This window comes from Acomys minous, assembly GCF_964271855.1.
Source record: "Acomys minous genome assembly, chromosome: 18".
Classification (NCBI taxonomy): domain Eukaryota; kingdom Metazoa; phylum Chordata; class Mammalia; order Rodentia; family Muridae; genus Acomys; species Acomys minous.
Genome location: NC_140501.1, coordinates 3,866,399 through 3,888,736, shown reverse-complemented (window position 1 = coordinate 3,888,736; position 22,338 = coordinate 3,866,399). Strand labels below are relative to the sequence as shown.

General features: G+C 45.2%; 1 protein-coding gene across 9 annotated transcripts in view; it reads left to right on the top strand.

Moving 5' to 3' along the window:
- Positions 1–21,793, top strand: part of MBNL2 (muscleblind like splicing regulator 2) — a 158,321-nt gene extending 136,528 nt beyond the window's left edge. For all 9 annotated transcript variants that reach the window (XM_084767666.1, XM_084767659.1, XM_084767667.1 and 6 more), the window contains one exon: positions 19,023–21,793. In XM_084767666.1, coding sequence (XP_084623792.1) covers positions 19,023–19,037 — 15 coding nt within the window. In that variant the 3' untranslated portion in view covers positions 19,038–21,793. The remainder of the gene's footprint in view (positions 1–19,022) is intronic.
- Positions 21,794–22,338: the final 545 nt, after the last annotated feature.

The following is a 22,338-nucleotide window of genomic DNA, read 5'->3' as shown; positions in this document are numbered from 1 at the left end:
TACTCGCACACTCCACATGTGCTCACACACACAGTGGAAAGCAATTGAGGACGTCTGAGATTGACCTCTGGCCTCACATGCATGTGCACACGTGTACATGTGTATCACGCACATATTCACAAGCACTGGAAGACCTGTACACATGAAATAAATGAGTGGTAGAAACAAGGGTGGGGTGATAGGAAAAGGGAATTCAGAAGCATGTTGCTTTACATGTTACCACCACATTTAAGCCTGTAACATGGGCTCTGTTGTCGCTACCACATCTCAATGAAGGCTTGCGCTTGGTTATGGCCTTCAGAGGTAGCAGGGGCCGGACTGGACCTTACACTTGTCTCAGTTAACTTCCTGCCGTGTGCCTAAATACCTAAAATGATCGACTTCATGGGGACTGAGTTGGCACCTCAGTCGTGGTCCATTGGCCCATTGCTTTGGGGGGTGGACCAGCATGGTATGTCATGAGAGGGGTGCTCACCTCATGGCAGCCTGGGAGCAAAAGAGAGACTGGGAGAGAACAGGTCAGGATATTCCCTTCAGGGGCCACCTTCCGAGACCTAGTTCTCCAGTGACAATTTGCCCCTCAAAGGTTGCCATCATTGCCCAGTGATGCTTAGCCGGAGGTGAAGCCTTTAGCAGGTGGGACAGATCCAGAGTATTGCAGATTCACTGCCCCCCCCACTTCCACCCCCACCCCCTTACTCCTCAGCCCCCCACCCCTGCCCCCCACCCCCACCCCCCCACTCTCACCCCCCACTCCCCCAACCCCACTCCTGTTATACACGGCCCCTGTAGAATGCATAGCCTAGAAAGGATCGTGGGATCAGTCTCGGGGCTGGCAAGGCAGCTCAGCAAGTAAGGAACTTGCAACCAAGCCTGAAGACCTAACGTGTACACACACACACACACACACACACACACACACACACACACATTGGCTCAGTTTATTAACAATTAAACTTTATTATACAACCCAACTAGCATATACAAGAAGGAAAAAAAGGTTAAAGGGACAGAAGATTAAAACCTCCTGGAATCCGTTCGGCAGGACGGGTCCTTAGGTGTTTCAGTCCCACGAGCTGGTCCGGTCCTTTCCTCTCTCTCCGCGCCTTCTCCTTCTCTCCTTCTACCTCTTCCCAGTCATATGCAAAGGGCGGTCCCTTCTCCCTTCGAGGGTCAATTAGGAAAACAATAGCCACGGTGGGGTTCCTAGGTAGGCTTCCTGAATTCCAAGCCCAGGAAGGCTCCAAACAGTCTCTCACAAGGTATTCATGGTGTGCCCTAAGGGTAAAGCCCACCAAGACTGCTTCCACCTGCGACAAAGCTTAATCTATCCTACACCTCACCCTTCTCTCTAAAAAATTAAGAACTATATACACATATATACATATATACATACTCATCAGGAATCAAGAACATAACAAAGTCCTTTTATACTTGTTAACCTAAGGGAAAGTATACCACTATCCTATCAAAGAGAGTCCTTTTCTTTCATGAGAAATTGTAATTATTAATCTACTAAAGCTTCTAGTAACACTGTGGCTATCTAGTCTTTAATCCCATCAGAGACCCAAGAAGGAAAATCTATCTAATAAAGGAAGTGTTGGCAGGCAACTTCCAAGTTGCAGAGTACAGAGAGAGCAGACTGCCTGGATAGTCACCGAATTCTCTCCTTCATTGGGGCAATCAGTCTTCAGCCTTTCGGCCCAAAACATCCAATGAACTGCTTTTTGAAGCAGGAAATCCGACGGTCTGGTCCATCTGTTCTCTTTAAAGCTGGACAGTCATCTTTTCAGCATCATTGTTGATCGTTGCAGACAGTCAGCCTGTCATCAGCCGTAGAGATAAGAGCAGTAGCAGAGCAGTTTTTCCGTCTAGTGACCATTCTGTCACCAGCGTCTCTTGAAGCCCCCATCTTCAATGATGCAAATGGAGAGGCGGCCAGGAGCGGATGTCTCTCTCTGTCAGGAAAGCCCTCATCATTAAATGCCATATTCTGTGGATCTCTGAAGAGTTTGAAGAGCAAATCTATCTATTTTTACAGTTATCAATCTATTTCTTTGAAGACATAGACAAGCTATTAAACAAACCTGCTCTATAACAAAGTGAGTATCTAATAGGATTTTTACGTAACTAAATACCAACTTTTATCCCCGATGATTTCAAACAGTTTTTTATAAGACATTAGTGGTACATGAATAATACATCAAATAAACATTGAACAAAAAGAACGTAAATTTTTGACATACAATATACAATATTTTGTCAACATATAACATACAATACATAAGGCAAAAATGAATGGAATATACAATTTAAGTTCATATCAATGTGAAGCAAAAGTTGAAGTCTTAAATTTCCGTCAATCAGAAGTCTTAAATTTCCATCAATCTACAATACCAATGTAGAATTTTTTAAGTTAGTAGATTCAATAATCTACCTTTTATTCTACACACACACACACACACACGATGCTCGTGTACACACATGCACACATATGTACACACATGTACACATGCACATATACACACACATCTAATATATCAAATTTTTAAAGAGATGCTACAGTTAGAACAGATTTAAATAGGGTAACAGATTATCTCAGATGAGCTAAGAAGCAGAAAATGCTGTGGTCACTCATAAAAAATAAAATTGAATAGAGGAGACCCAGCAAACTGTGTCCATGGAGCGTGTGTGGCAGCTGGGAGAGCCTGGGTAGCAGTTCACCGTGAGGCGGCTCCTGTTAGTGAGGTGCTAAAATCAGGACTGAGGGAAGAAAGAAACCGGAGGTGGGGGATGACTTATCACTGAGCAAGGCCAGAGAGGCTGCCTGCCACCCGGCCCTCCTCCGTGACAGCTCCCGGCTGACACTTTGTGGTCTGTGGAGGTCAGGCTGGACGACTGGTTTTCTCTGACAAGGGCTAATGACGAACTCTAAGCTGCTCCAGCCATTGCAATCCGTGGCGCTTCAGCATCGAACTGATGGACTGTGACTCTTGGTCTGTTTCTTTGGCCTTCAATAGTCTGTTGTTTGTCTTACCGTCGCCCCGTGCTCTGAGGTACTCAGACATGCGGAGCCCAAGTTGATAAGCTTCCTGTATCACGTATAGATACTCGCTATTCTTCCCCATGCGGTGTTTCTTTTTTTAATATATATATTTTATTAATTCATTCATATTACATCTCAGTGGTTATCCCATCCCTGGTATCCTCCCATTCCTCCCTCCCTCCCACTTTCCCCCTACTCCCCTCCCCTATGTCTGTGACTGAGGGAGACCTCCTCCCCCTGTATATGTTCATAGGGTATCAAGTCTCTTCTTGGTGACCTGCTGTCCTTCCTCTGAGTGCCACCAGGCAAAAGCAGCCTCGTTAAAGTGACTGCTGCACAATACCACTCCTGTAGTCACGGCACATCATGTCTGAGGGAACAGCTTTGGTTAAATCATTCAGATGTAAGTCACTCCAAAGAGCAAACTTAACTGCAACGCCATACCTGTGGAATCAAAAGTTGTGTGTGTGTGTGTGTGTGTGTGTGTGTGTGTGTGTGTGTGTGTGTATGATCATATGTGTGTAGGTATGTGTGTGCAGGTACACACACATGTTGAGTCTAGAGGGTGACAGCAAATGTCTATCCCAATCACTCTTCACCTTATTGGTTTTTTGCTGTAGTGCCTGTCAGTGAGCCTGGCGCTCACTCTTTTAGCTAGCCTGGCTGGCCAGCAAGCCCCAGGCGTCCTCCTCCTGCCCTCCAAGCACTGAGGCTGTAACTGTGCCCGCCCAGTAAGGACAGCACTGCGTCTGGCGCTCCCGTGCTTGTGAGGCAGGCACCTTTCCCACGAAGCTTTCTCCCCAGCCCCAGGAAGACATTTATATGTGGTACAGGTTACATTATAAATTGTAATAGGAGCTGGAATCAGTCAGCAACGTGCCTGGCCCACCTCACATAATTTGGCAAAGTAAGCAAGCCTAGAACGTGATTAGAGGCGCTGCCTGCCTGAGAGGGCGCTGTAGATGATCAGGGAAAGACCGCAAGGCTGATATAGCACACAAAGAGGCAGCACAGATGTAACCCAGGCCAGCACCCTGCCTGAAGCATCTGCCATGTGCCAAACATCACGCACGGCCTTCGATGTGAAGACAGAAATGTCCAGAAGGGGCCATTCGAAGTGCCAAGCGACATGCCCAAGGTCACACTGCTGAGGAGCAGAGCCAGCTTCCAGACTTCTCTAAACTTCTTAAGCTCCGTCTTATAATAAAAAGCAACCAAGAGCGACGTGCTCACGATTGTGCAAGGACGGGAACACTAGTCTCCTAACACTACATTTAGGCCTCTTTTGTTCCACCGAAGCCTGGTTCGCATGAAGTTTCTAGCCATACATAGTTTATGAAATATGGAGCTTTGCTTCCTCCTTAGACCAGGAGGAGTTTGTGACTAACCAAAAAAAAATGCTCTGAGAGGCTCAACCTTGTTTTTGTACAAGTATTTTTCTAGTGTTAATTTCATAACTGTCCCGTCAGTCACGCATCTCACATGTGCCCTTGTCGTTCTGCATTAAACGATGAGGCCAGGAAACTGCTTTAGTTATCCGGGTGCAGGACGGGAGGTTATGCTTGACTGGGCACCTGTTGCTCCTGTTCCCTTCTGGGCTCTGTCTGACCTCCGAAATGTGAACTAGGACAGAAGTCTAGAAGGGAAGACCCAAGACGTGTGTGTAAAGAAAAAGAATTCCATTATGTCCCCTGGCCCTGGACAGGGAGAAATATCCACGTGTGCCCTGGCCCTGGACAGGGGGTTCTGAGTAGCTTGGTTGAGGTTTTGGGTTGGTTTGTTGAGCATAAGTGGGAAGCCCCTGCTGCTTCTGATGTGTCCGCAAGGAGCAGTGAGCAGGGAAGGCTTGAAAGTTGAACTCCAGACATTTATTTGTTAAACAACATTGGTGCATAGAAGTGTCCATAAACAGTCATTTTTCTCCAAACACAGTAATCTAGAAACAAACACTAAGTAATGTAGCTTGTGAAAGTATTTACATTTTGTGGCTTTGACTAGGAAATTAAAAGAGTTCTGAAGCTGGGGCTGCAGCACAGTGGAAGGGCACTTGCCTCCCGGCCATGACGTCCCATGTTCAACCCCCATCACTGCCAAGAATGAAAAAGCAAGTTTAGTGTTGTTGTGCAGCACTGTCCTAGCAGTGGAGTGACCCTGAGTTCCCTCACACAGATAAGAGGTACCGAGAATAAAAGAGAGGCTTGGCCACAGGCTGCAGCTGCTGAGCCTGGCTGCCGGGGTTGACCCCGCACAACTAGGAATGGGCAGTGCTGCCCTCAGGAGATCAGCTTCTCACTGGGGCGGACACTGTCCAGCAAGCATGGCTGTGGACGGCATCCTTACAGTAAACGGTTTCAGTTTGCAAAATGATTATTATGAGCTGGCAGTCAAAACTTTAATGAAAAATTTTTTAAAAAAAGGAAATTCAGCCCAGTTGGCACATGTGTTGTAGATAGGGGAGGGTTTGATATTCTGAAAAATCTTAATCTCGTTAAAAAAAAAAAAAACAAATGAGCATATTCCCATTTAAATAGAAACTGAAGCCGAATTTGATTGAGGATTATGAATCCTAAAACAATATCCCAGGGAAGGAAACCAACCTTGTATCAAAAGCCCCCATCACACATCAGGCTCTTCACATGCAGTTTCATCTGATGTTCATCCTGGCTTTGTGAAGTACCTCATGTGTTTCCCAGATGATAACAAATTATAGAGAATAAATTATAGAGAGTGAATTATAGAGAATAAATGCCTTGCGGTTCGGGCAGGTATGTGGTGGCTGACAGGGTTGGGCCTCGGGCTGCCATGTCTGCCAGTGCTGTGCTCCCCAACCCATTTGAAAGACTGCAGTCAGGCGTTTGGTCCCAGCAGGGCTGGGCTATGTGGCTCAGCAGCTCAGCCTCTGCCCAGCATACATGAAGGAATGTGTCCAGTCCTCAGCACTGAAAGATCAGAAACAAAGAGTTCCGACTGTGGCTTTGAACATTTTAGCCATTTCAAGAGAGATGAAAACATCCTACAGCGTAAGTTTGTTCGTGTCAGCAAATGCGTGTGGCTGGCCGGGTTGACAAGGGAACACAGATTTCAACTCAGCAGCAAAAGCTAGGCTGTGGGGACAGGAGGGCGCCATCTTCTTGCCAGCCAGGAGCTCTGGAAAGAGTCAGCCGCAAGGCCTCTCATCCCAGACTTCTGCTTTTTATTTTGTTAGCAGTAAAAAAGAATTTAAAGACATAGTTTTTCTCCATTCCCCACCCCCCGAAGTACCTCGGGGTAAACTGAGTCACTAGTTAAGAAAGAGTGTGTGGGCAGCCTGTAGGAGATGGGCAAAATGATCAACCCGAAGTCCCATTTATTCCTAAGTGAAAGCACAGAAGTGAGTGAGGAAGTCAGCTGAAGGCACAGTGATGGGGCGTGTGCAAAATCCCAGAAAGGATGGAAAGAAAGGCAGGTCAAGTGGAAGGCAGTTAGGGTTTGCTAAGCACGGTGTGCAATGCAGTGTATGGGACCACAGCACCCAGAAGGCTACGGCACCAGGGTATCGGGTCAGAGGCCAGCGTGAGCTGATGAGACGCTATCTCAGTGACACAAGGGCCGGTGGTGTAGCTTGGTGGCAGAGGGTGTTCCTATCGTGTGTGCACAAATCCCTGCTTCAGTTCCCGGCAGTGAGAACACTAGTGTCAAGAAAGGAAAATTCGGAGTTGGTGTTTAATTGGTGCAGGTTTCAACTAAGAGGGAAAGTCCGGGAGGTGGGCTGAGGTGACAGTGGCAAAGTGAATAGATACGTGTCGCTGAACTCTGCGCCTACAGTGTTTAAAGCAGATTTTATGCACACTTTACCACACTTTCAAACAGACAGAAGCACTAAATGAACAGTTCTCCAAAAGAGAAGGGATTTAAAAAGATGTCAGAGTGCCTGGGCTGCCACTGGTCTTGTACAGTAGGAGGATTCCTCTCCTGATAAAAATTCCTCTTGTCCCGGTGCTTCTGTTCGGTGTGCAGCTGCAGGGTTTTCCTCAGTGGGCTGAGGCTGGAAGAAGCAGGGTTTATCCTGGGACAGCAGCCTTTATTAAAAACGCGCGCTCTGTGTTCGGTGACAGTGTGTCTTCTTGCCCCTTCTCGGCCATGGATATTAGGAACGGTACAGCTGGGGTCCTGGGGATGAGTCAATGAAGAGACAGCCCCTTTCTCATGGGCTTTACATAATAAAGGGCATAGGCAATGAAAAATGTGCAAGTAAGTATAGTCAAAGTGATTATGAGTTGCAAAACACCTCATAAAGACCCAACCATTGATGGAGGCATTTAGTAATAAGGAAATAAAGAGAGTATGACCGCTCTCCTTGATAAAGCTTCCTCCGCCGGCTTTCATCCTGCCATGTCTTAGTCTTTTCATTCATTGCTCATTCTTGAGTTGTTAATGCATAGCCTGTGAACACTTTAAGATAAACTTGATGTCAAAATAACTATGAGGAAATAATAGACACATTGATTGTTGTCCGTTTGTACAACAAAGAGAGTCTTCCTGTTACCTAAATTAGCTTTTCGTGTACATTTTTCTTATGTTCTGATCCATGCCCAGAGATCTCAGCAGTGAGATCCCTCAGGGGAGAGTTCCCCACGTAGGCACAGCGTCACTTCCTACACATGTCACTGTAAACACTCCAGGTATCTTAGGGTACACGCTATAATAATCTGGCCCTGATTTTATATGTTTTGATCCAGTAGGATCCAGTATGTTTCTGAAGTCCTTATGCCAGTGGCTTTGGGGCTCAGTTTTCCTGTAGAAACAGAAGTGGTCCCGGTGGTGATGTCTCCAAGGTGACCTAGAGATGCACTTCAAGGGGCTGCATCCTGTGGATGGAGACAGGATCTTTCAAAGACAAGTGCTCTGTGGTGTTCTTTCTGACCAGACAGATGCCTTAGGTGAGCTCAGTCCTCAAAGGGCTTTCTGCAGCAGCCTTAACCAGAATGGGGCTTCTAGGTGCCCTTATGATTTAATTCAAGCTCATGCCATGACCCTGAAAAACCACGGTGGACAAACACTGTCCCGTGGATGTGGCTGCTGCTTTGGCATTCAAGAGAGGGAGACCCAAAGCTCGTGCCTAACCCAGACACCTAGTGTGTGATCAAACCGGCCAAGCGCCATCCTGCCCTGTCTGCTGGGCATGGAGAAGACACAGCCTACCTTCCAGTCCAGCCGGCAAAGGCAGCGAGGGTGTGTGCACAATAGTACTGGGAAGTGCAGTGTGGTGCACGCCCGAGGGGCGGAGAACGGCTCAGCCAGTAAAGTGCTTGTCAGGGGAGTTTGAAGACATTATTTTGACTCGACCCAAAATCCCACCACTGGAGAAGGAGTCATGGAGAATGTGGGGACCCCTGCCCAGCCCATCCGGCCAAGTCAGTGAACTCTGGATCCCAGAGAGATACTGTCCCCCAAATAAGGTGATGAGCGATTGAGAAAAGTACCCTGGTTAAATTGACCTCTAGCTCCACACTCGTACATACATACACATGCATTCACACCATACATGTACACATTCACACCACACACACCCACGCAGACACACACACACATGTGCACATGAACAAAATCTGAGACTGGACCCTGAGCAGCTAGCTGTGCACTCCTCCACACTACCCTGGCCCCATTTTCATGAGGCTGTGGCTTTCTCTGCCTATTTCTTCTCTTTCTGCCTCTCATTGGACATTTCCAGTCTAAGGTTTTGCTTTAGCTTTTGCCTTCTTTCACAGCTACAGAAAAAAAAAAAACCCATAATCTCATAGATGTTCTTTATGAAACAGCACTCTCAGTGTGTTGGTACTCACACCGGAACAAGATCAGGGACAGAAGAGAAGTGGGGGAGGGCTTGCCACATCCTTTACCTTCCTTCTCACTTGAATGTAAGAGCCATTCTTAGGGGACGTACATTAGAATGCCGCTGTTCCGTTACAACAGAACATAGACTATGAGTGGATGGTGATCTGAGGGCAGCCCTCCCACCTCAGAGGAATGACCCTCAGGATTCGCCGCAGGTGGGAGAGAGAAGCTGGGGCTAGCGTGGGGAAGAGAAGCCTTGCTGTCAGAGTTGCATGAAGAACCCCCCCCCATTAGACTTGATTCTTCCCCCAAGGGTGGGCAGGCCCTGCACCCCATCATGAAGGGATTGTGAGGAGAGCAGTCCCCGTTAGAGGGAGCCACCATGACAGGCAGAGCCGCCAGCTCTGCACACAGAGATGGTGAGCAGCCATCTCAGGGGAAGGGACTTTCACCTGGTTTGCAAGCATTAGCCATCTCCTTTCAAGTGCATCCAAGCCCCTGATGTCCCTGTACTATATACTGCATTATATTTCCACTGCATTATAGTTGTGGACACAATTTTTAAAGCCATCTAGATATTTTATTTATATGGTATTTGGCAAAGCAGGGGGAGTTGTTTGTGGTGAGTTATACGTGGCTTAGAAATATACTTTCTAACGGAAATGGTCACTATGGAGCAACCGTGAGTGTTTTTAGAGCACACTTGTAAGGACCAGCCCTGCCTTAGTGTGAAAACACTACAGAGCTGTGGGTCAGATGACCCGGAGGTCACAGTCACAGTGCAGTACACAGGAGTCTAAGATGCTTTTGCACACGACTTGTTTTAATGTGAGGCATGGATACTTGAACCCAAGTCAAGAACTTCCACTCACAGATTTTATCCTGGTAGCTGTTAACGTGGGCCTTGGCCCATAATCTTTAATGAGGATGGCGTTACCACTTGTCATATTGAGAGCCCAGTTACTAGTATTTTACATGGTGTTTAAAAAAAATTTTTTGAACATACACCCAAGGCCTTCCATTTGTTAACAACAGAATGGGAGGGAAAAAACACTTTTCCAAAAAATGAGAAGCCCAAAATTGACATCAGCGAGAACAGGGAAGTCATATCTTGGAGTGCTAACTTTCTTGAACAGCAAAAGCAGAACAGGTGGAACAGAACTGCTTGTCAGAGGCGCGCTACCCAAGCCCAGCCTGCTTCTCTCAGAGTGAAACCCTCAGCTTGACCATCTGCTTCCAGAACCCCAGGTGATGCCTTTTCTGCACCAATAAAATCTGCACTTGAAAGTCAGATAAATGTGTTAGCATTCTGCCTTCCCTCAGAGCAGTACTCCCCTAAAATAGCAAGTAAGGCCAGTCTTCAGAGGCTATGGGTATGAGGGCACTGAGGGTGAGTGACAGTACGCTAAGTGCCTGTGGTTCCAGAACACACCTGCACTTCCAGCCCACACCTGTGCTTCCAGCACACACCTGTGCTTCCAGCACTCACCTGTGCTTCCAACACACACCTGTGCTTCCAACACACACCTGTGCTTCCAACACACACCTGCGCTTCCAACACACACCTGCGCTTCCAGCACACACCTGTGCTTCCAACACACACCTGTGCTTCCAGCACACACCTGCGCTTCCAGCCCACACCTGCGCTTCCAGCACACACCTGTGCTTCCAACACACACCTGTGCTTCCAACACACACCTGTGGTTCCAGCCCACACCTGTGGTTCCAGCCCACACCTGTGCTTCCAACACACACCTGCGCTACCAGCCCACACCTGTGCTTCCAACACACACCTGTGCTTCCAACACACACCTGTGCTTCCAGCACTCACCTGTGCTTCCAACACACACCTGTGCTACCAGCCCACACCTGTGCTTCCAACATATACCTGTGCTTCCAGCCCACACCTGTGCTTCCAACACACACCTGTGCTTCCAACACACACCTGCGCTACCAGCCCACACCTGTGCTTCCAACACACACCTGTGCTTCCAACACACACCTGCGCTACCAGCCCACACCTGTGCTTCCAACACATACCTGTGCTTCCAGCCCACACCTGTGCTTCCAACACATACCTGTGCTTCCAGCCCACACCTGTGCTTCCAACACATACCTCTGCTTCCAGCCCACACCTGTGCTTCCAGCCCACACCTGTGCTTCCAACACATACCTGTGCTTCCAGCCCACACCTGTGCTTCCAACACACACCTGTGCTTCCAACACACACCTGTGCTTCCAACACACACCTGTGCTTCCAACACACACCTGTGCTTCCAACACACACCTGTGCTTCCAACATACCTGTGCTTCCAGCACTCACCTGTGCTTCCAGCAGTAGTGAGTAGAGGCAGGATGGTCCAGAGTTCAAAGTCTGAGGCCAGCCTTAGGCTACATGAGACCCTGTCTCAAAAACAATCTTAAGATAACTTTTCAAAGTATCCTTGCACACACCACTATCTGTCTCTGAACATGGGTGCAGTTAGTATGTAAGTAGGCATGAGATATGGTTAGTATGTAAGTAGGCATGATATGCAGTTAGTATGTAAGTAGGCATGAGATGTGGTTAGTATGTCAGTAGGCATGAGATGTGGTTAGTATGTAAGTAGGCATGAGATGGGCCAGAGAATGTGTTTACTTGAAAGTATATGTGTACTGACATTAACATTTTAGGTTTAATTAATAATTTTAATATGCTACATGTTCACCAAGAGACAGAAGGCATTTGTGTTTGGCTTCAGTAGTTCATACTGGGACTTAAATAGCAACCAACCCAGATCCAAAAACCTGCCAATGTCTGTGTGCCGCCATCACAGTACTCCATCACAGTAACAGTACTCCATCACAGTACTCCATCACAGTACTCCATCACAGTACTCCATCACAGTACTCCATCACAGTGCTCCATCACAGTACTCCATCACAGTACTCCATCTCAGTACTCCATCACAGTGCTCCATCACAGTACTCCATCACAGTACTCACTCACAGTACTCCATCTCAGTACTCCATCTCAGTACTCCATCACAGTACTCCATCACAATACACCATCACAGTACTCCATCACAGTACTCCATCACAGTACACCATCACAGTACTCCATCACAGTACTCCATCACAGTACTCCATCACAGTACTCCATCTCAGTACTCCATCACAGTACTCCATCACAGTACTCCATCACAGTACTCCATCTCAGTACTCCATCATAGTACTCCATCATAGTACTCCATCACAGTACTCCATCTCAGTGTTCCATCACAGTACTCCATCTCAGTACTCCATCACAGTACTCCATCTCAGTACTCCATCACAGTACTCCATCACAGTACTCCGTCATAGTACTCCATCTCAGTACTTCATCACACTACTCCATCGAAACCTGCCAATGTCTGTGTGCCGCCATCACAATACTCCATCACAGCACTCCATCGGTTTTGCCCCTCTGGCGATACCAGGAACTTTGACAGTAATGGCTGCCACATAGATGAGGTGGGAAGTTACAGAGAAAAGAGGGGGAAATTAAAGAGTGGAGAGCGAGGAGAGAGGAAAGCCAGCAGAGTAGTAAAGGAACATGGGGGAGAAGCTGGGATGTGCCTCATCCACAGAGCTTGTCTTAGTAGTGTTCAATCCCCATCACAGATAAGTAAAGAAACAAATGTCAGGCTGGTGGGCGACCAGCGAGCCTCTATTATACTTTAAAGTAAAGTATAGTAAAGTAAGTAATAAGCTTAGTTTTGGGAAGTCAGGAAACCCCCCTTCTGTTGTTATGGAGCCTGTGGCCATGGGAAAGGTCTTCTATGGTTGCCAAGCTTCATGTCTGTTGAAAAGTCCTTCTGAAATATTGCCACACTTAGAAGTTTTCCTCAAGTGGAATTTTGTTTTGCCAGCCACATTTCCCTGGGTGATGCTGGCCCCGGCCTTGAGACCTGTTCCTCTTAGCTGTGTATGATGAGAAGTGAAGACGGTTTTCCAAGATATTCACACACCCCGGAAGGCTACAGACACGTCTTTTTGTGATCTACCGGTTCTGCTCCTGCCTGCGTTGCCTGCTGGCTCTAATCCACCTCATGGTCCTCTGTGAATGTGGCAGTGTCCTCAGTTACTTCCTGTGTGTTCATCCAGGCACTCAGCCTGATCCTGGGGACGCCTGTGTGCCAGCACCCATCCCAGACACCAGGGACATAAGGATTAATGAGTTCAAATGTAGCGCTGCCGTTTCTGCACAAACCATTTCACTTTCAACCAAAGGCATCCCACATGCTGGTCAGAGCTCTTTGCAAGTGATGGGTGGTCATTGTAAACCCATCATCATTAGGAAAGAAACAAGACGACATGAATGCTTCCTAGCTGGCGATTGATCAGGGGCGGAGTGGTCGCGTTTTCTTTTAGGTGGCAGGTTTCTGCTAGCCTAGTGCCCTAGTCCTGGGAGTGAACACTAAATGTCCGAATTGCAGGGTTAACTCCCCAGTGGACATTCTCGCCCTGTCCCACCCACCTTCCTGCCACCATCTGCCTAAAGCTGCCTACAGCTGTCCCCCAACTCAGGAAGAAGCAGTCCACACTTGATTGGGTATCTTTTACCAGGATTCCAGGAAGTGAGTCTGATGCGCACACACACACACACACACACACACACACACAGAGCCTGTTGCTGAATCCATCCACAAGATGGATCTGAGACACACACAGACATTTTCTGTAATGTAGATCTGTCACACTGAGAGGCTTAGTAAGTCCGTATGCAGGGCCTAAGCCAGAGGACCTGTTTATAAGTTTTTCTGCCATTCATCACTTCACTAACAGTACAAGAACTAGTCAGTGGCTGCTCACGGATGTTATAGGAAGACATATTTGATGCTCTTGTGAATCATTCATGCTGTCTTCAAAAACAGCAGGCTACTTATGTACTCTATTAGCATGGGCTAAGGAGAATCATCAGACTGTTAAATACAGCAACCGAAGGGATATAGTTCAATTAATTCATATGATTTCCTTTCCTTATTAATAAGTGGATTCTATTGCAGCCATCCAGAAATTTGTATCATCCATATTGTTACAGCCAGCTGGCCACGATTGATTGGTCAAGGCGCTCTTAATCAGAGGTCAAGTTTGCTGTGTTTTCTAAATTGAGCTGTAGACTTTGTGCGTATTGGCTGGCTTCATTTTTGTGTGTTCTTCTTTTAGTAGGAAAGGGATTTGAAAAAATGAAACTTTCAGTTCAAAGTTTTGATTTACCGTACGTGACAGACCATAATCATACTTAAGAATTGGCCTCCTTCTGCAGTCGTGGTTCTGATACAGTAAATACTACTTACTTAAGGGACCCACCCACCAGGGACATGCATAGAAATGTGTCTTGTTCAATAGGCTTCCTTTATTTCCTATAGTAGCCTGCAGAAGCCAAAGCAGTGGCACCCTGTGGGATGGGATGACTGACAGACTGATGTTTCTTGCATGGGGTAGAGTGACAGACGTTTCTTGCATGGGGTAGAGTGACAGACGTTTCTTGCATGGGGTAGAGTGACAGACGTTTCTTGCATGGGGTAGAGTGACAGACGTTTCTTGCATGGGGTAGGGTGACAGGCGTTTCTTGCATGGGGTAGAGTGACAGACGTTTCTTGCATGGAGTAGGGTGACAGATGTTTCTTGCATGGGATAGGGTGACAGGCGTTTCTTGCATGGGGTAGGGTGACAGATTTTTCTTGCATGGGATAGCGTGACAGACGTTTCTTGCATGGGGTAGGGTGGCAGACGTTTCTTGCATGGAGTAGGGTGACAGATGTTTCTTGCATGGGGTAGGGTGGCAGACGTTTCTTGCATGGAGTAGGGTGACAGAAGTGTCTTGCATGGGGTAGGGTGACAGAAGTGTCTTGCATGGGGTAGGGTGACAGAAGTGTCTTGCATGGGGTAGGGTGACAGACGTTTCTTGCATGGGGTAGGGTGACAGACGTTTCTTGCATGGGGTAGGGTGACAGACGTTTCTTGCATGGGGTAGAGTGACAGACGTTTCTTGCATTCACTGGAAGGATCTGGGGCAGGATGCATGTGGCCACTCAGGCTCGCTCCTGCATTAGCCCCTCCAGACAGTATGCATTGTCTTCCACTTTGTGTAGCAGGCTGGTCCTTCCAGACCCACCCTGGTTCTCTGATTCATAAGCTCAAGGGGGCTCTTCAGCACCTTCTTCTCAACTAGTGTGGTCAGAGGTACCCAAAAAAAAAAAAGCCTTTGGAACCACAGCTTCTGCCCATCCCCGGCATGGGTCTGAGGTGGGCCTGCAGTTTCACTCCCTGAAGAGAATTCTCATGTCAGGAGCAAAGTGAACAAATAACTACCTGCTGTGGTTGCAAGCCAACTAATACTGAACGGGCTTCCATGTCTGCAGAGTTTGAGTACAGCAGATACTAAGCTCACACGTGAGAGATGCTCTCAGAGCCGGCTGACAGTCAAGAGAGCGGACGCTAGAGCTGAAGCAGAAACAGAGAGGCCTTCTGGAGACTTGATAAGTTAGCTCGCCACGTAACTTACACGCAGACTTTTGCATCCCTAAGGAAAGTTTTCAATTACCTCCTCCAATAATGTGCGGGACGCTGGGATGCTGGGACGCTGGGGCACTGCGGCGCTGGGGTGCTGGGACGCTGGGACGCCACCTCAGCTTGGACTAAAGGCAGAAAGGAAATCTCTGGCATCTAGCATATTGCACTTATTTTGGTGTGCTGTTTTAAATGTTGTTTTTTAGTGTGTTTGCTGTGCGCAGGGTGTGGTGTGTGTGTGTGTGTGTGTGTGTGTGTGTGTGTGTGTGTGTGTGTTTGTGTGCGTGCGCACACATTCATGTGAGTAAAAATACCCATAGAGGCTGATGCCAAAGGCATCAGATCCCCCTGAAGGTGAAGGTGCAGGCAGGTTGTAAGCCACATGACATGGGTGCTGAGAACCGAACTAATGCCCTTTGAAGAAGTTGTAAGCACTCTTAAGCCACCTTCCCAGCCCTGATAGTTTAATTAACCATTTTTAAGTGTACAAACTCAAAGTCAGGGTGTGTGCACATCAGATCTGTAGTGTATTACCAAGTCACCTCTAACACCTATAAGCCTAGAATTTTAAGAATCTAGCTTGTGCCAATATTCAAAGTCCAAACACCTTCTGAGGGCGTCAACCCACCTGGTGTGAAAACCGTCATGAAGAGCAGTGGGGGAAGGGAGGCAGAGAGGTAAAGGGTGTGCTGGAAGATAAACAGATGGTGCAGAAGGAGAGCTCCAATGAGGCAAACCAGTAGAAAAGCACACAAAACATTCCTATTTGTCTTTAAATTGTATCCCCTCAGCACCAACTAAAAGTATAACCCGACAAGGTCAGAAACTAAAGAGAAGCTTCTGACACCATCTTCCCACTTCCTGCAGCACCCCCAAACACATGCAGGCCTCTCCTCTTGCCCCCTGCTTAGTTGGTCTGTCACACACTCACCTGGGGCCCTACAGATGGAAGTGCATTCCTCCTAATGTGGAACACGGCTGCCAAAGGGACGGTGTTGAGATGAGCAGCCTTGGTTGGCTGCTGTTCATCACCCGGGTGTCCTGCTTCCAAGGGACACGTCACCCCAGCCACAGTGAACCTCATTCAGACAACCCCAGACAGTAGAGCTCTCAGAAAAGAAACTTAACAATAAATGACACTTTCCCCGAGATCGTTGCCACCCACAAATGCAGCATCTAAGAGGAGCACCTGGATGTTTTACTGACTGCTACGGTCAGATCCCAGAGCCTTGTGAAGTCCATGGCGGTGAGGTGTCTTACCCTGTTTATCCCACACAGTCACTCTGCAGACAGACAGAGGTACAGCCCTGACAGCCAGTTTTCTAGTCTAGACAAAGGCTGCACAGCCATGACTGCAGCAACCCCAGAACCCGCGTTTACCGGAGAGGGGAAGGGCAGGCTGGGTGAGTCTAGCTAACGCTTTGAGAAACAACTCTGAAACTGATTTCCAGTCCAGCTGATCCTCAGTAGCCTCTTTGTCACACACAAGGTCAAAGAATTTTTCTAAGTTTCTGTAAAGCGATCTGCCCACTTTCATTTTACGGGGTTTTCTGTAGGGCACCTGTCTTTCCAGGTATTTGTAAATTTTGTTCTGTCTGGCTTTTTAAAATTTCATCCAATAAGCAGGACCGTGTGTATTCCAAAACAGACATTATTATATGTTCATATAAAAGCTAGTAGGTTGCCCTAAATCTTATCAGGGTCTCTTACCTTAATAAGAAAAAACAGGGAAAAAAATAGGGCATGATTTGGTGCCCTAGGAAGTGGTCCTGTTGTACAGAGAGTGTGGAAGCTTGGGAATGAAACAGAAGAAAGTCCTATTTAATAATCAAGTATCAGGCCAGGTGTGGTGGCACACACATTTAATCCCAGTCCTTGGGAGGCAGAGGCAAGCGAATCTCCATGAGTTCGAAGCCAGCCTAGTCTACAAAGCGAGTCCAGCATGGACAGGGCTCTGTTACATAGAGAAGCCCTGTCTCAAAAAACAAAAACAAAAAAGTCAAGTATCTACATCTAAAAGCAAAGTTATAAACTGACTATTTGTAGAATCTAAACACTACCTAGTGGTAATGATGGCATTTGAAGATAATATGATAAGTACATTCCAATGCTATATCCTGTGATAGTATCTACATATAAAATTATATCTTGTTCTTAGTCACATCTACCAGTATATGAAGCAAGGAACACTGTTTTCAAAGAAAAATGAAGTAATTATTTTAATAACAAAAAATAGTGTAGAGGCTTCCAGAGAACCCACAATTCGGCTCAGAACTCCCAACCCCCCCTTCTGGGCCCCCACGCAATGCAGTGTCCCCACTCATAGACACTCATCCATCCATATAAGTAAAAGTAGGTAAATAAATCCTAAGTGAATAACCTCAGTTTCTGAGGTTTTGAACTTCCCTTTCACACAAGTATTTCTGTAATCAGCTCCATTTTTGTCAGTTTTATAGACAGATGTATGTTTCCTTTATGCCTCGATAAAGTAAAGGATGCACATATTGATCATTTGAACGTACTGAAAATATTACATATGTACTGCTGAAGTGATCAAAGAAAAGTATTCATATGCGTAAGTTCTGCTATAACAGGATAATAAATTACATTTGTAGAAATGACCCTTTTACTGGTGACTGAAGGCGGACATGTACCAGTATTAGCTAGCGTTACCATATGGGGTTTCAACAGTTATTTCTTACTTGTTTTTGGCTATTTAACAAATGAGCTCTTGTTCATTAGTTATGCAAGGTCACACCAAAGCATTGCCAAGAACAAACACTTATGATAAAGCTTTATACGTAAGCTTGATATTTAATGGCCTTGACCACATAGGCCCAACTCCCTCAGCTCAAGAGCATGGGGTCAGAGAGGGACTTGTCTCAGTGGCAGAGTGCACACCTAGCGTGTTCCAGGCCCTGGCCTCACAGCCCTGTAACACAGAAGGCAGGGCGGGAACCTCGGCAGCTGAGCCCAGGAGCCGCAGCTCGAACTAAGCAGGGAAGCCTGACTCAAGCTTTATCTGTGCTTTGGGATTTATTCTGAAGATTTTAACCGCCCAAGGAGATGTTGTGCCTTTTCTCTTTACTGGGACCTGGAAGCATGCCCTGGGTTTGAACCTGGGTGCTGTTACAACTTGGAAACAAGATTGTGTTTGATAAGACTTTGAATTATAAGTTAATAGTCAACCCACCTAATTGATTAAGTCAGAGTATTTATAGTTAAGCTCATAAACAACTTTCAAAGAATAAATTCTCTGATTAGACTTTCTGATCACTAGAGCAAATATCAACTCGGTAGTCACAGGAACTCATATCAAAGAAATAGGAAGCAAAATAATTTAAGAGATTGAGGCCTGAACAGACGGCCTGCCCACATACATGCTGTCGCGGTGTCAGAGAGCACATGTGCACTTGAGTCATCAGCCTCGCCACAGCCATACAGAAGAAGCTTGCTAAGTGCAGAAATTCAGCCTGAGGGGTGGAGCTGTCACAACATGAGTGACTGTCAGAGTGATGGGAAATGGAAGACTATTCTTCTCTCAAATATCTGCTCGCAAAGAATAAGACTTAAACTCTTTCTTTTCCCCACAGAAGGTCTAAATTGCGCTTCTCTTTTTCTTTCACAGATAATTCTGAAGTAATCGACAGAAATGGGAAGGAATGCCAGGAATCTGCATTGAGAACAACTAGACATTGTTACTGTACATATTACCCTGTTTCCTCCTCAGTAGAGTTGCCACAAACTGCATGCTAAATTTAGTTCTTCCGGACAGACCACACCCCTAAGGCTAGTTCTGCTCTGTCATATATGAGTATTAAATATGATATGCTTAGTATATTCCAGCCCGAGATAGTTAACTACCTGAGACCAGCTGCGATGTTCAGGGACATTAAGAATGAGGTTTTCTTTTACAGGGTTCTAAGCATAGTTTCTGTCCCAGGAATATTATCTTATCTTCCCTAACCATAGCTGATGCAGAGAGCCCACACAATGTACTCATTTCGACTCCGAATACTTCAAATTTAGCAATAAACAGTTAGCATTAGTTTAAGTACCTATTCCAAGGGCAGGTTCGATTCTCACTGCAACCACCTCCATTTCATTTCCTGACTGGATCAAAGGGTAATGATTCACTTCTTGACGAGATGAACGATGCAGCAAAGAGGAGAAGTGAAGTGAAACGTACACCTGCCTGGCAGGTCTAAAATTTTAATGGCAGTTCAAGCACAATTGCTGCGGACACATCAGAGTGTGGGGTTTGGTTTGCCTGGAGATGCCGCACTGAATCATGGGATTCTAGAATAACACTGCATAGGTTGAGAGAGGAAAAAAAAAAAACTTTGCACGGTATGAGCTTCATACCCACCCAACAAAGTCTTGAAGGTATTATTTTACAAGTCTATTTTTAAAGTTGTTTTATAAGAAAGACTTTGTAGAAGTGCCTCGATTTTTGCCAGACTTCATCCAGCTTGACAAGAATGAAAGGCTCATGCCAATAGTCGAATCTAAGGGATTGGTCTTTCAAACTCACCCTCCGGTTGCCTGTTACCGAGTAACTCTTCTAAACTAAAACCTAGTCGAACAGGGAAGCTGTAGGTGAGGCGGTCTGTATAATATTCCAGTTCAAGTACGTCTGAGTTCAGTCACTACAGATGCAAACTGTGACTTTAATCTAAATTACTATATAAACAACAACAAAAAAGAAGTAGATAGTTTCACTTTTTAAAAAAATCCATTACTGTTTTTGCATTTCAAAAGTTGGATTAAAGGGTTGTAACTAACTACAGCATGGAAAAATAGTTCTTTTAATTCTTTCACCTTAAAGCATATTTTATGTCTCAAAAGTATAAAAAACTTTAATACAAGCGCATACATATTATATATACACATACATATATATACTATATATGGATGAAACATATTTTAATGTTGTTTACTTTTTTAAATACTTGGTTGATCTTCAAGGTAATAGCGATACAATTAAATTTTGTTCATAAAGTTTGTTTTAAAGTTTATTTTAAGCACTATCGTACCAAATATTTCATATTTCACATTTTATATGTTGCACACAGCCTACACAGTACTACATAGTTTTTAAATTATTGTTTGAGAAATGAAACAGCTGTTATAAATGGATATTATGTGTAATTGTTTAAAACATCCATTTTCTTTGTGAACATTTTAGTGATTGAAGTATTTTGACTTTTGAGATTGAATGTAAAATATTTTAAATTTTGGTATCATTGCCTGTTCTGAAAACTAGAGGCATCAACCATATCATTTTTTTTCGATTGAGGAAAAAAAATCTGCATTTAATTCATGTTGGTCGAAGTCTAATTACTATTTATCTTACATCATAGATTCTGATACCTGTATGAAAAGAGACATCACCTTCCGAGTGTAATCTTACGTAGTGCTTGTATTGTGCCTGTTTTAATTTGTGTCTAACGTGTATCACTTCGATAGTTCTTATCTTTATGTATTGCTGATACTTGTAACTTTCTCAGCTATAACAATGTAGTTATGCTACAACTTGCCTAAAACACTCATACTTATTTTTTTTTTCTTTGCTTATTCATTTAAACTCATTGAGAAGATAGTAGACGTTACTAAAAGGTAAATTATGGGAATCACTGAAATATTTTTGTAGACTAATTGTTGTACTGTCTTTTTTTCTTTCATTTCATGATTTTTATTTTAAGATTCTTAGCACATAGCTATTTTCATCCCTTTAGTAATGGAGCATCCAAAACATCACCTGTATCCCCCAGCCAATATAGATGACTGTATTTTTACTATGATGTCCATTTTCCAGAATTGTGATTATAATATGCAGAGAGTCAAATATGCCATTTTCAATAAGGAGGAGGCAAGGCAAATGCATAGATGTACAAATATATGTACAACAGATTTTGCTTTTTATTTATTTATAATGTAATTTTATAGAATAATTCTGGGATTTGAGAGGATCTAAAACTATTTTTCTGTATAAATATTATTTGCCAAAAGTTTGTTTATATTCAGAAGTCTGACTATGATGAATAAATCTTAAATGCTTTGTTTAATTATGAAAACAAAATCACCAATATCCAAGACAGGAAGCTATCAATTCAACAGCTACTGTAGTCATTAGGAGACTAACTCCGCTAGCACGGAACTCCATTTCACTCTTGGTTTTCAGGATATAACAGCACTTCACGAAAATACTCTTTCAGCCATATACCACTGGTCACATTTCTACTAGCTCTTTCTGTAACACTTCTTAAAGAATTCTCTCATTCGTTATCTTACAGTGTAAACAGGAGTCTAATTTGTATCAATTCTATGTTTTGGTTGTAATATTCAGTTCACTCACCCAATGTACAACCAATGAAATAAAAGAAGCATTTAAAAGGCGTGTGTGGTCCTCCTTCTTGTTTAGGCAGATAGTTAGTTGGGCAGAAACGTTTTTACCTTGGTGTAGATACCACTTAATGATCCCAAAGAACAAACAGTATGTATTCTTCATAGGGGGTTGGGGGAGGGCAAGGACTGACTGACTGATTTGGCCTTTGACTTTTTTCTTCTATGCTTTTGTTTGGGGAGGGGGTGGACAGTTTTAGGGAGCTGATTTTATCCTGCCACATGGGTCCTAAAGATTTAACTCAGGTCATCAGACTTGGCTGCGAGCACATGGATCCACTGTACCATAATTTCAGCATCCTTTAAAATTAGCAATAAAACATCCCAGCATCCAGTCCCTTTGCTTGTGACTCTGACTATTAATGAAAAGGCATGAACATTGGTGTGCACATGGGAGCCAGGAGCAAGAGTGCGAGTTTCATTAAAAGAAAAGGAAGTGCCTGTTGACCTGTGATGCAGACTAGGAGGAGGTTAGGTGGGCAGCGTGCTTTGTAGCTGCTGAGAGGGACAGAAAGGCAAAACTGTTAGGTGCAGAAGGT